The following is a 14,280-nucleotide window of genomic DNA, read 5'->3' as shown; positions in this document are numbered from 1 at the left end:
TCTCTATCCCTCAATCTACACCATCATGCTACATGTATGGATAATTCCACTCAGAACATTAAGATAATGACACATTCTCTCAGAACAAGCAACTTCTGAAAGAGTCTGGCAATCAATTTCAACCAAATAACAGCCCAAAATTCTGCAATTTTATGGATTTTTATGGAAAAAATAATACAGTACTGTCTACTTGACAATTTTTTTATTTTTTTTTGCAAAATTCTATCCCATCAGTTTACCTCTGTTAATTATGGAAAAACACAGACAGTACAATCCAAAATACATAATTTGGATATCCTTAACAAAAAATCTTTCCCTAATAGAGAAATATATTGTTTCTGTTTAACTTTAGTTGTAAGAGCAATGGATAACTGCTAGAAAATAGATCCTATTTGGCATCCCTGATTAATTCCGAAAGGACGGTAAACAACCTACTCCAGCCCTCCCACACCCAGACACTCAAGTGGGACTATGACGAAAGATGAGCTGTATGGTTGGGGGCTGGTAGACTTCAGAGAGGGCAAAAACTTGATGAAATAATAAAGAACTCTGCCCCACGGCTCAACCTGTCATCAGTCAGACCCACGAATATTAGAGTAAAGATAAACGAGAGATGAAAACTAGCAGCCGGAATCCCATAAATCAAGAAAAGGATGAGAGCTGCTAGAGGCTGTGTTGCCAATTTACTGTCTGCTTCACCACGATAGTGATCTTTACAATACCTTACAGCAAAGGCAATGCTATGATTTTTCGGGGGGGGGGGGGAGTTGAATCTTCAACTCTTCTTGCTACTCCTTTGCCTTCATCAGCAACTTGCAGGTGTGACATAAAAAGAAACCTCATTTAATAGGAACACTGTTATGTAACTAACTCTCGTTATCTGAAGGTAGTTTGCTGATTTCACTCCTTTGTATTCTTCCTTAGCTCAACTGGTATCTTAACCTGCATAATACTGCATTTTCCACTTCCCATAGGCTTTATACAAGGACTATCAGCATCCCACAGGCAAAAGGTTTCAAAGAACACCCATGAATTTAATAGCAACTGTTAATTCAACCCATTACAAACCCTACAAACAACCAGGAAAATAAACACCCTGTTTGTTCCAACAATGTGGTTCCTTGATCTCAGGCAAATTAGGCAACCAAGCGCTGACTCCTCTCACAGAGAATATTCACCTCCAGCTACGGACAAGACTAATTAATTTAGAATAATATTGGGACTTGTAAAAAGGTACAGTTGTCATAGCAACTTGACATTTGCGGCTTGCAAAGGATGACGCATTGCAGATGCCCTCCTTACAGAGATGGAGGTAAAGATTCGCATGCGCAATTAGCTGGCTGTAGAGTTGAAGGACTGCTCGCTATGATTTTTACCTGCATGATTATAAATGAGATAGAATGTACTGAAAACTTGGCTATCCTCCCTAACATGAAAGCAAATGTCTTTATTAACAACAATTATGGGTACTTCATTTACTTTAAATGTGTTACAGAAGGGAATGAGAAAGAAGTCAATTGAGGTAGAGAGATGAGTAAGAGAGAGAGGGAAAGAGGGATGGAAGATGGAGGGAAGAAGGAGGGAGAAGGGGAAGAGATAGGGATGAGAGAAAGAGATGAAGAATGACATGGAAGAGAAGGAGACAGAGAGGGAGGGAGGGAGAGAAAGAAGAGAGGGAGGGAGAGAGGGGGACATGGAGGGAGAGAAAGAAGAGAGGGAGCCAGCGGCAGGGAGAAGAGACCACATGACAGGCCAAGACAGAAATCTTCAGACAAACAAAATCGGATTGAGGGGATCGAGGACACTATTCGACATTCATGTATCAGGTAAACAGCCTCAAAGGTAGGCAAACATGAAGGAAATTGATGAGAGGGGAGACGGATGGGATGCCAAATGCGTTTTTTAAAGAGAAAGTAGAGTGTAAGATGTGAAAAATAATTCATAACGCTAATCAGTCCCGGTCGGGTAGAAATCACCTAGATCAGCTAGACGAGCAGCTTTAAAAAGACAAAACATCCTATTAAATCAGCACACCGCCTCTCAATAGTATTACTTCTTTCAAAACTAGCTGACCAAGACCATGTATCCTTTTTTCTCTCTTAACTCTTTGTTTGCTTTGTTCGCCGATTTGCACGGACGTAGGCGTGCCAACTTCGCATTTTTGCACAGATGTATACGAGTCAATTAGACATTCATAATACCGCTCGCAGTGTGTAGCCACGCGTTGCGTTTACTATTGTTTACATTGTATACATCGCACACTTTCCGGTAAACTGTTTTTCTTCATAGTGTTACATTCGAAATTACCGTGTATTTAGCGGTTTTCTTTGGATTTTTTTTACTGATGTTACGATGGCACCTGCTGGAAAACGTCAACGTGTGTTTAGTGTAGAGGAGGCTCGAGATCTTGTTACTATGGAAGCATGGAGCATGGACTCTGATTCCGACGAATCGAGCAGTGACGAAGACTCTAGTGATAAAAGTGTTCCCTGAGAGTAGACTGATAGAATAAGAATGAATAAAAATTAATGAAAGAGCTAGAGATGACAGCAAGAAAGAGAGTAGACTGATAGAATAAGAATGAATAAAAAAAATGAAAGAAGGAGATAGAGATGACAGCAAGAAAGAGAGTAGACAGTGATAGAATAAGAATGAATAAAAATAATGAAAGAAAGAGATAGAGATGACAGCAAGAAAGAGAGTAGACTGATAGAATAAGAATGAATAAAAATTAATGAAAGAGCTAGAGATGACAGCAAGAGAGAGAGTAGACAGTGATAGAATAAGAATGAATAAAACTAATGAAAGAAAGATGTATCCTGTCTTGCCGTCATCTTTATATCTTTCTTTTATTATCTTTATTCATTCTTATGCTATCAGTGTTTACTCTCTTTCTTTCCGTCATCTCTATCTTATTATTATTATCATTTTCCTATCTATATGTACCCTATGTCTTGCCGTCATCTGTATATCTTTTTCTTATTATCTTTATTCATTATTATGCTATGAGTGTAATACTCTCTTTCTTGCCGTCATCTCTATCTCATTATTATTATCATTTTCCTATCTATATGTACCCTATGTCTTGCCGTCATCTCTATATCTTTCTCTTATTATCTTTATTCATTCTTATGCTATCAGTGTTTACTCTCTTTCTTTCCGTCATCTCTATCTTATTATTATTATCATTTTCCTATCTATAATTATGTACCCTATGTCTTGCCGTCATCTCTATATCTTTCTCTTATTATCTTTATTCATTCTTATGCTATCAGTGTTTACTCTCTTTCTTGCCGTCATCTCTATCTTATTATTATTATCATTTTCCTATCTATATGTACCCTATGTCTTGCCGTCATCTGTATATCTTTCTCTTATTATCTTTATTCATTCTTATGCTATCAGTGTTTACTCTCTTTCTTGCCGTCATCTCTATCTTATTATTATTATTATTTTCCTATCAATATGTATCCTATGTCTTGCCGTCATCTCTATATATTTCTCTTATTATCTTTATTCATTCTTGTGCTATCAGTGTTTACTCTCTTTCTTTCCGTCATCTCTATCTTTTTATTATTATCATTTTCCTATCTATATGTACCCTATGTCTTGCCGTCATCTTTATATCTTTCTCTTATTATCTTTATTCATTCTTATGCTATCAGTGTTTACTCTCTTTCTTTCCGTCATCTCTATCTTATTATTATTATCATTTTCCTATCTATATGTACCCTATGTCTTGCCGTCATCTCTATATCTTTCTCTTATTATCTTTATTCATTCTTATGCTATCAGTGTTTACTCTCTTTCTTTCCGTCATCTCTATCTCATTATTATTGTTATTTTCGTATCAATATGTATCCTGTCTTGCCGTCATCTTTATCTCTTTCTCTTATAATCTTTATTCACAGTAAAGTCCTTTCATTTCATATCACTATTTCTCTCTCATAATGTCTCTCACGTCCGTTCTCCATATTTTATTCATTGCATACTCCACTCGTCAATCATTTCTGATAATAAGCTCTCTCACAATAAAGTAAATGGAAAACAATGCAATATAGTTTATATTTTAAGATTGATTCATTCTTTCTTTGTATATCTATGGCTGTGATAAATGTACTTGAAATCAATTTTATTGAGGGGTAAAGAAGGTGAGAGAACAGATGCGGTGAACATTCATAATGAGACATTTCAATAAGATGCTGATTATGTCATGTATATCACATATAATATATTATGCCTATACCATTTTTACATGCTCATACCAGTGGGCAAAATCAATAACATTCTCTTATTTCTTATTGACTTATCATGGCACAACAAAGAAAAACATCCCCACGACGTCCCTTTTCATGCCCCGCTAAACCGGACATTGACAATAACCTGGGGTAATAGGGATTTCAATGGGCAGATTAGCCCATTGTCAAGGGTGGCTGAGCGGGGTACTTTCAAGTCTCTCCCTATTGAACTTCTTTTCTTCAACAACCTAAATACTAACCTTCTGAATTGTTAGAATACTTGAGCAAGGTATGTAAAGAAAGGTAAGAAGTCCACCTTTCTAATAGATTCGATTTGAAGATGTCTTATCATTGCTAAATAAGAAATTCTAGAGGGATAAAAAACTGCCGTAAATAAGAAAAATTAAACATTATATAATTATGATTATTATAAAAATGATAATTCAAAATATAACAAATGACGGTTCATCGAAAAGCACGTTTTCCGGTCTACAACTTTGCTGCACAATATTTTTCATCATGATCATCCAGTGAAGAGTTATAGCCTCTTGATTCAGCAGAGTCAATAAAGATTCCCTCGAAATGTGTGACCCTAAAAGAATGTGGCACAGGGGTTTTTTTTAAGTGGCGCATAAAGAGTTAAAGACCTAATATATATTACAAATGCAATTTAGTCAAAAAGCATGAATACAGTCGAGTTTGGTAGCTCTCTAACTTACAACAAAGCGTGAAATCTATTCTGTAGCAGCACTTGGCATGTAAACACCAAGTTCAACATGCACCAAATAAGCCACAGATTTCCATCTTGAAATGTGTTTGGTAGAAAAAGGACACAAATAAAAACAGAAGAAAGAAGAACAATGGCATACAAAAAATGAAGGAAAAGAGGAGATAAAAGAAAGACAGGAATGGATGGATAATGAGAATTCATAGAAGGACATAAATCAGAAGGGGCAGTTCAACGCAGAGAGAGACAGAGAGAGTATACACGCATGTTAATCAGACTGGACAGAGTAGATGGGGACTGATTAGTGGTGCGCAGGAAAGAAGGATCTGCTCCAGACAAGTGGATTTTGATTAGCTAGATTTGAGGTCACAATCTGATGCAGCTTCAGCTTCAGCCAGAAAGATGGAGAGATGGTAAACAAGAAGACACACCGGGGCAGTTCACACAGAGAACAATTAGCGAGATTTCAAAAATATATATTTTTGAAGTGTCATAATCTTTTATTTTATGTGTGAATCAAACGAATCACATTGCACAATGGTGTTTTTGTCAGTTATTTGTTTGATCTTTGCTAGTTTTTTAATATTTTGGGCATAACCTTAATCATTTACCATTTGCTCTGTGGTACAATGAGTGTCAATAGAAATGATAGAAGATTATTCAGGTTATGTATCATATGTATAAACAGGGGCTAAAAGGGTGAGATACGTATTACTTGCTTGAAGCTCACTTTTTCTTATGTGTGAAAGGGCCTACTACCATGGAGTTCATAAAAAGTAAAAGTGAAAGAAAAAGATACAATTCCAGATTAATGAATTTATTGACATGACATACATATGCATTTTTGACTGGAAACATATATTGTGTCTGATTTTGCTATCTCTCATCTATTCTTCATCTTGCAAGTTTCTCACCGTCCCAAGCTCTACCTTGGATGCTCCGTAAAACTTAAGATAGGTCACGATAAATTGAGCAGTCACTTTGCGGAGGCATGCCCCATGCACATGCAACAAGCATCTGAAATTCTAACCACCCCGCCTCAAGTAATTCAGATGGAATATTTAACGAAGTCACTTGGTAGGCGGTGAAGGTCTTCGTACATTCCCTTGAGCACTAAGGCCATCTTCATGGTACCAATAGTGCCAGAGCGTAAAACAAAACTAGTATTAGTAGAAAGAGGGGAGGAGGAAGAGGAGGAGGAGGAGGAAGAGGAGGAGGAGTACAAATAGAAGCAGTAGTAGTAGAAGTAGTAGTCGTAGTAGTACAAATAGTAGCAGTAGTAGTACAAATAGTAGCAGTAGCAGTAGTAATAGAATTATTAGTTGTAGCATTATTATTATTAGAAGTATTAATAGAAGTATTAGGAGCAGTAGTATAAATAGTAGTAGTTGAAGTAAAAGTAGTAGCAGTAGTAGTAGTAGAAGTAGTAGAAATATAGTTGTGTCCGCAGTCGTAGAAGTGGCATCATGATTAGGAGGAAGAGAAGTAGTTTGAGGAGAGGCAGCAGTAGTGTCTTTAATAACTACAGAAGAAAATACCAATGGAAATCTCAATTCATAAAAATGACATTAACAAATTATTGTACCCGTAAAGCTCAAGTTTGCAATATATTGTCTTATTTCATTTCATTTCATTTCATTTCATTTCTTTATTGAGTCCATATAGGATAATTGTTTATATGCACATGAACAATCTTGCTTCAACATATAAATGAACATAGGAACAACATATAATTGACATTCATAGGGCCCTGTTTTAGTATACATTTGATATAATATACATGGTCATGATGAATATACATTTAAATACTCTTTCTTCTATATTTAGATTTACATATTACATAACATATCCCTTCAAACATTTGGCAGATATACAAGAACCCGTTCCTATTGTTTTATTTTTCTACAAGAAAAAGCTTGGTTAAGTACCTAATGCCTATTTACTGTATAATGCATGCATTTCTAGGCGTACCGAGCCATGCATTAGTATTTGTATACGTACATCGATGCTCATGTGCTGTAGAATTACATGAATTACTCCAGCAATTTGGATTCTGGTTCCCCTTTAATGAAAACTCAATACCTTCAACGTGACTTCACAATGGCAGAAAAACGGACGAATACGGGCTAGTAAACAAGCTCTCATAGCCTGTTCAGATGGGTAATTAATACTAAACTCGTTTAAAGAAACGTATAGCAAAAGGAGCATACAGACTGGAAAACAACATTGTATAAGGAAACTCATTTTGACGAGGCCAGTTGACGTGACACCTTGGACCCGTTTCACAAAGCCCTTTGTCAATGACAAATGACAAAAATCAATGACAAATTTGCTGTTAACCAATCAGAAGCAAGGATTTCAATAGCTTATGACAAAAACTGTCATTTGTCACTGATGACAAGTTTCATAAAATGGGGCCCTGGTCAATCATTAGTGCATCCTTACGAGAAGCCCTGCCAAGTGATGTGATTTTTGTACAATATGAGGTTCAGACTATAGAGCGGACCCTGATTCTTCATCGAGTTGACGTTTGAAACTATGCTCAAACAGGTGTTTCACTATACAACGTTTCATTATACGGTATTTCTGTATATGACATTCAGACTAGCAAAATTTAATTATTTAACTGTATACAAAGACTTGTACAGCTACATGTATACGATGAATGGGGGAAGTCTAAATGGGGGTAGTCTGAGAGCAGGGTCAATTTCAAACTCCAATGCATCGTAGCTGATGTTATCTGAAGGTTGTTCTCTAGGTACATGTGACCTACTTTAATGGCTAGGTTATTGCAAATGTGTTCGGAAAGTCAGCCATATAGTACATTCAAATGCCTTTGAGAATACCACAATGTTTATAACCAGGTGAGGGCACAGCACTGCCGCCCCCCCCCCTCCCCCAACCCCATAAACATACTACCAAAACAAAACAAAAAAATCAATTCTGATGAATACTCATATCTGATGTATGATGTAATTACCCGAAAAAAGAAATGAACTAATAAAAAAACCAGAGTATCAAACTACTTTTAAGAAGAAAATGGATAGGTTTACAGAATAAAGGAAGGATGCCACAAAGCTTTAGATTGTCTCATGAGCCTGAAAGCAAGGCTTTAGTAATAACCCTCCAGCATTGTATTCATCATAAGACCTATAGAGAGATGAACGTATTCCAAGTACACCAGCAGTGAGACATAATTAGACATATTCTACATGAAGAGTTCTTAATCCCATGACATTTTGTGAGGATTAGTTTGCTATAAGCCAAGGTCTCTCAAGAACTGCCAGAAGATTATACCTTGCCATTCTCCTACGTATGATGTAAGCATGACAACAATTAAAGATCGAGTATAATGTCTCCTGACATCTCTCCGCAAGATAAAACTTGAGATACCTACTGCATTTTCATCTGCCGAGGGGCAGAATGGCGTTATGTATAGATGTAAAATGAGGGTAAAGCCCTTCTTGCTCACAGTGGGCAATTTAAGAGCTTCTTGAGAAGGATCTTTTGTACGGAGATAATCATTTGATAGGTATGTCCCCATGGCATGTTCCACACACTTTCATGAAGTTTTTCTCTGAATAGTCTGAAGAGTTGTGAAGACTTCTCATTTGCAAACTAACAATCTGATTTGATTGTTTTCTCCGCTTTCAGGTTTCGTGTTACCAACAGGAAATGGACGAATGCTCTGCGGACAAATTCTCTGAGGCGGCGGTCATCTGGATTTAGGCTCAAAACTTGGAAGAGAAATACCACAAGCACGCTCGCAGCTCAAAAAGAATGACAACTTTCTGGTTGTTTTCCTTAATGAAGTTTTCCTGCCGGGCACAAAGAAATCAATACAAATTTGTAACCAAACTGCTAAAAATCAAGTTTCCCTGGACGCAACTCTTTTTTCTTTTTTTAATAATTACATTTGTTTTGTAAAAAAATATTTCAGTGACCCAAAATATCAGATATAACATTTTCTCATATTCTCAAATTCTGGGAAATAGTTGAAAGAAGAGAATTTTGTTTAGGAATCAATGCTTCCATCTTTGGGACAAAAACCTTTGCTAAATCATGAGTAATATACTATCTCCTCTAAAACAGAGGAAAGAATCAAGGTTTTCTGCTAAATCCAGGTGAGGATACATCATCTTCACCTTGTTAGGAATCCGTTTCCAATTTTCTCCAGACAATGTGTTTCACTTCCAGACGGAAATTGGGGACCCAGAGGCATTGAAACTAGAGCAAGAGGCAATTATGGTGGACTTTCCTATAAATCTATAAAAATGGACACAATAGAAATGTATATATACGCAGAAACAGGTTGAGAGCAGGCTCTACTTTACCCTGGGACCCGTTTCACAAAACTTGTCATCAGTGACAAATGACAGTCTTTGTTATAAGCTACGGAAATCCTTGCTTCTGATTGGTTATCAGCAAATTTGTCATTACTTTTTGTCATTTAACATTGAAAAAAGGCTTTGTGAAACAAGTTCCTGGTTTCAAACAAAATGTGCAAGGATGGGAAAAGATTAATAGATGATGCAACTTCTCTAGCACTTGGTTTTAGTTTTGAGATGCCATTTTTTGTTCATGCAATATGGTAACACCCTCAAAAAAGTAGAAAACATAACAATGAATATTCTTTAAGAAATGAACACAGCGAATGGAAATGTTTGTTCTTTCTACTCATGCATTGTATGAAGACTGTATTGAAGCCAAACCACAAAATATGGGCAACTTTCTTAAATGTTACCACTCCCTGCCGTTACTTTGAATTCTTTTGAACCATACCTGTCAACAACCTGACAAGTGATCACATTGCTAAGATCCTTTCTTGGATGAATAGCAGGTGACTCATGCTTCTAGGGCTTCCCTCGTATCAGTGTAGACAAATCATGAAGGGCATGTTCATTTGTGGTCAATGTCATGATGTGAACACACCAAAGGTGGCTTCCCTGTGCATCAGTCTGCTGGGTTACCTTCATAAGCATGTTCATGTTATCAGAATCAAGATTTTATAACATGAACAGTTATGCTTTCAGACATTCAAGGACTGTTCAGTTTCGGTATCATGATTCAAAACGTAAATATATCAGAGGAGGATATTTGATATACATACATCACAGAGTTAAAACTATTTATCTATATTTTGTATGATAGTATCGCCATGGATGGAATTCACCTTACACATGTAAGCAGTTGCAATGCTAGGCAAGCTTAGCCTCTACCCAAATTTTGTCTTAAGTATATAAGCACAATTTTGTATTCAAAATGTATGTATATAAGAAAGTAAACTGGTTCATCCTACAAGTATACATCATCTGATAGGCATGATCACTTGCAGCACCAGAACAGAAATTTGAATTGTAAATACACACTACTTAGTGACTCATCAATGTCAAAAGCCTCTTTGCTATAGACAGAATGTCTGAGAGGATGGACTTACCAAAAAGTACTGAATAACAAGAACATGCACAAGAATTTCAATTGAGATTTTTACTATATAACAGAAAAGGTGAATAATAGCCCAACAGACAAGGTTCATCCAAAATCATGTGCTAAAGCTTTTGATATTTGATGCTTTCATTAAGTTAGCTCTCCACATAATTCAAGGCTATCTCAATTCATCATGATCAGAGAGTGTGAAATGTCAATCCTTTGTATAAAAGGTACAACATTTTTTTCTGGGGGGGGGGGGGGCAGGGGGCTGCATGGGAATGATGGGGAGGGGGCACATGTCCCCTGTGCCCTCCCAAGGAATGTGCTTCAAACACATAATCATCTCAGGTAATGGAGCACAACATTGGAATGATTCAGCCAAAATGATCAAACTCATCCAATAATCTTTGCAATCAACATCGGTGTGTCATCCGCACATTAACAAACATGTCAGTGTGATGGGAGGTTTACACCCAAAATGTGGTGTAATGCTCATCTAAAAAGAGAGATAGAGAGAATGAATGAACAAGAGAGAGAGATAGAGAGTGAGAGAAGGGAAGAGAGTGGGGGGGGGGGGGGGGATGGTGAAGAAGAAGAAGAAGAAGGTGATAGATGGACAGCCATGGATACATGTAGCCTAATGCTGATGTACTTTATTCCAGTTTTATATTCCACCTGTGAATAACAAGATTATAGTTATCAAAATAAAGACAGGAACAAAATCATCAGAAGACTGATCATGAAGTACAATGACTAATTGATATACATACTATGGAGCTCTTAATCTGAAGCAAGTATGATTTTTGTTCTTCTGAATGTCCTTAGGCATTAACCTCTGCTTCTAACCTCCACTCCTATAAAGCTTCTTAATATCATTCAACTCATTTTTTCCTGCAATTTCTAAGCCTACCGCCCCCTCTCTCTTTCTCCATCTCCCTCTTTCTTTGTCTTTCTGTTTGTTTATATAAATCTCTTTCTTTCTTTCATTCCCTCTATCTATCCCTTTGTCATCACCCACATGTCTTTGAAGAGGATGACTCATGGAAGCTGAATGTGCTCAAAACACTAATACCTCAAGAGAGAATCTAGAGACCACAAAGAGGGTTACATCAGGACCAAAAGGGAGATCACTTGTTGAAATTTACACTTTGGAGAATGTCCCTCTCATTTCCTCTTACTCACTGCTTTAAGGTTAAAGGAACAAGGCTGTCTCAAGACAAACTCAACAAGACATAGCGACCTTGTCATTAAAGTTCTCTTCTTCTTGGTAAATGAACCATCTGGGGTCCATTCCTTACTCATAAGATCGCTTTAGCTCAAGAAAGGACAGATGCATAAACTTCTGCTACTGTGAAATTGATGTTGGATTAAGAATTATTCTTTAGTAGATATATGGATAACACAAAGGGAGATGAATCATTGGTGCCACTGTTTGCTTGGCCTTATGTAATGAACAGGCACTACTTACAAACAGTAACTTATATGTTCATCCATTGTCTAGTTACAGTCCGAAACATAAAGCCCTTTGAGAATAGTTTGTGCCACTGCTTTGCCTCATGTAATAAACAAGCACTAACTACAAAAATAGCTTGTATGTAAACATCCATTTTCTAGTTACACCCCAAAATTTAGAACTTATTGAGATCCTTGTTGTTGTTATTTTTTGTTAAGCATTTGAAGTCATTTTCATTAATATTTGAATTATCTGTGCAAAAAACTAAACATTTGCCACAGTATCAGTACTAGCAGCTTTAACAGTACAATCTCTTATTCCCATTCTCTAAAACATAACAGGAAATTTATCTCATTATGATGATTGGCAGTATGTAATAAGCTGTAAAGCCTCCCAAAATATGAGCAATTTCATGCATGTTTGTTCCCTCCATTACTAGTATAGGCTTATCCTAATCTAATGGGTCCCAATGGTAAATTAGAATGTCCTTGGGACATTGGTGTATTATAGTGATTATATGTACTTTGTGAATTGTCATGTTCCTATAGAGGTATCAAAGGTTTGTTACATACATTTACTTTACAATGAGATGTCAGACATTTAGATGGTGGAAAATACAAATTACATTTACAGCACTAAAAACCTAGTGTTGTGAATGAATAATCAAACTCAAAACACTAAAATACTGCACTGTACATGTAAATGATTAAAACTCAAATGACTTCAATAGATAAAAAAAAAAAAAATGGTATCAATATTGAATATCATGGGTGCGTGGTTTCACAAGTTTATATCGTGTGAGCAAAGAAGTGAGAGAAATATAAGAGAAAAAAGAAATTGGAGTATGCACAGCTAGTAGCTGTGTGGCCTCCCAACAGAACCTCCCTGACTGACCTAGTGATATTATTGCTATGCTATTGTCAATCTAAACACACACCGAGAGTATAAATATGATATGAAAATATCTAGCCCCAGGCTTTGGAATTTAAGGTACACTTCAAATTGAAAATCGTTCAGTCGCACTGTATTGCGTTAAACTGTAGTTGGACTTTTATACTTGGTTATATTTCAAACTATTCAGAGGACCCTCTTTTCAGGCATAATCAATGACTTCAGAAAAACATTTTTTGTATGAAATGTGACATAATATTTTGGGTAAAACCCACTAATAATTAGCCATTTTTTTGTTGTTGGTAGTATTACTGTGTTTCTTCTGAAACAAGAGATTCTTAGCACTTATTCAATTACATGCACCTGGTTAAACTAATAAAATCTAAGAGCAGTCTCTAACATCTTTTATTTAAAAGAAGCCTTTTGATTTGATTTTGATTCTCTTTATTCATTTTTGCTGGACTCCCTTTTTTTTCCCTTTTTTATGTTTACAAATTATTTGACGATGAATCATCACAAAATTTACAACAAAAGAATGGGTTGGCTGCTAAGGCAAATATAATTATTACACCAAACAGGCGGGCTGACAAAATAAACAGAGCTTGATAGCATGACTCCCCTGAAAATACATAGTAACAATATACAATAAGTAATAAAGAAAAAAACAAAGACACCTCAACAAAATTGGCAACTTACTAATGATTCTGTGCCACTGGGTCACATGACATTTTTAGTGACAGAGGTGTCTTTCTAAAAGCCTCTTTTAGTCACTAATACGATTCATTTATTCATCTACCTCCTACCTGAATTAACAAAAGTTCCATTCCCCATCATCCACATGAAGCATACTAAAGTCTATTTTTTTCTAAAGGCTCATTAGGCAAAATCGGTGCGGTTTAAAAAAATGATTATGCAAAGTGTAATACCCTCAATAACACAGAGGTCATTGAGTACTCGCAAGTCCTTTCTTGCGCCTAGTTGCCATTAATTTACACATTCAAAATGCGTGGCAGCTTTTGGCGGTATACCATGCCATATCTGAACTCTCAACAAGCCTTATATGATGCATATATCTTGTAGTAAGTAATTTTCCACATAGCAGTGACAGTGCTACAAGAGCACGTTTGCTTATCTTAAAATTTATGCCCGATGATGGCAATCAGCCATCTAAATCCTGCCCATTACTAATCATATTTTGTTGTTGCCAATCAAAACAGTAAGCTCAGAGGCCTACGTTGGACATTCTGGAGACGTTGGGCATTCTGGAGACACTCGTCTGTTCAGGAGAAGGAATTGGACAGCTAGATAGAGGGAGAGGGTCAAAATTAATGGGATGCTGCAATTATCTCGCATTTTAAAATGAAAGCCAGCGAATAAAGACCAAACAGATATGGACAGGAGAAACAGTTGTGAAAACAAATGTCAAGTGAATTATTTTCTTTTTCAAATTAAAATTTGGAGATACATGTAATAACTCGATGTTTTTTGTGTACTTATTTAAGGTATTAATTCTGGTGTAGATCAAGTTGTGGAATAATGAT

General features: G+C 36.4%; 1 protein-coding gene across 8 annotated transcripts in view; it reads right to left on the bottom strand.

Annotated features, from left to right (window-relative positions):
• LOC590093 (microtubule-associated serine/threonine-protein kinase 1) overlaps positions 1-14,280 on the bottom strand; it is a 74,773-nt gene that overhangs the window by 32,088 nt on the left and 28,405 nt on the right. The window contains exon 1 of one of the 8 annotated variants that reach the window (XM_030996508.1): positions 11,166-12,233. The exons of 6 other annotated variants lie outside the window; for them this stretch is intronic. In XM_030996508.1, coding sequence (XP_030852368.1) covers positions 11,166-11,224 — 59 coding nt within the window. In that variant the 5' untranslated portion in view covers positions 11,225-12,233. Of the gene's footprint in view, positions 1-11,165; positions 12,234-14,280 lie in introns of those variants that run through there. One more of the 8 variants, XM_030996509.1, reaches the window with a different exon arrangement.

This window comes from Strongylocentrotus purpuratus, unplaced genomic scaffold, assembly GCF_000002235.5.
Source record: "Strongylocentrotus purpuratus isolate Spur 01 unplaced genomic scaffold, Spur_5.0 spur5_scaffold_3, whole genome shotgun sequence".
NCBI classification, from domain to species: domain Eukaryota; kingdom Metazoa; phylum Echinodermata; class Echinoidea; order Camarodonta; family Strongylocentrotidae; genus Strongylocentrotus; species Strongylocentrotus purpuratus.
The sequence above is the reverse complement of the archived record's forward strand: the minus strand, read 5'-3'. Positions and strand labels throughout refer to the sequence as shown.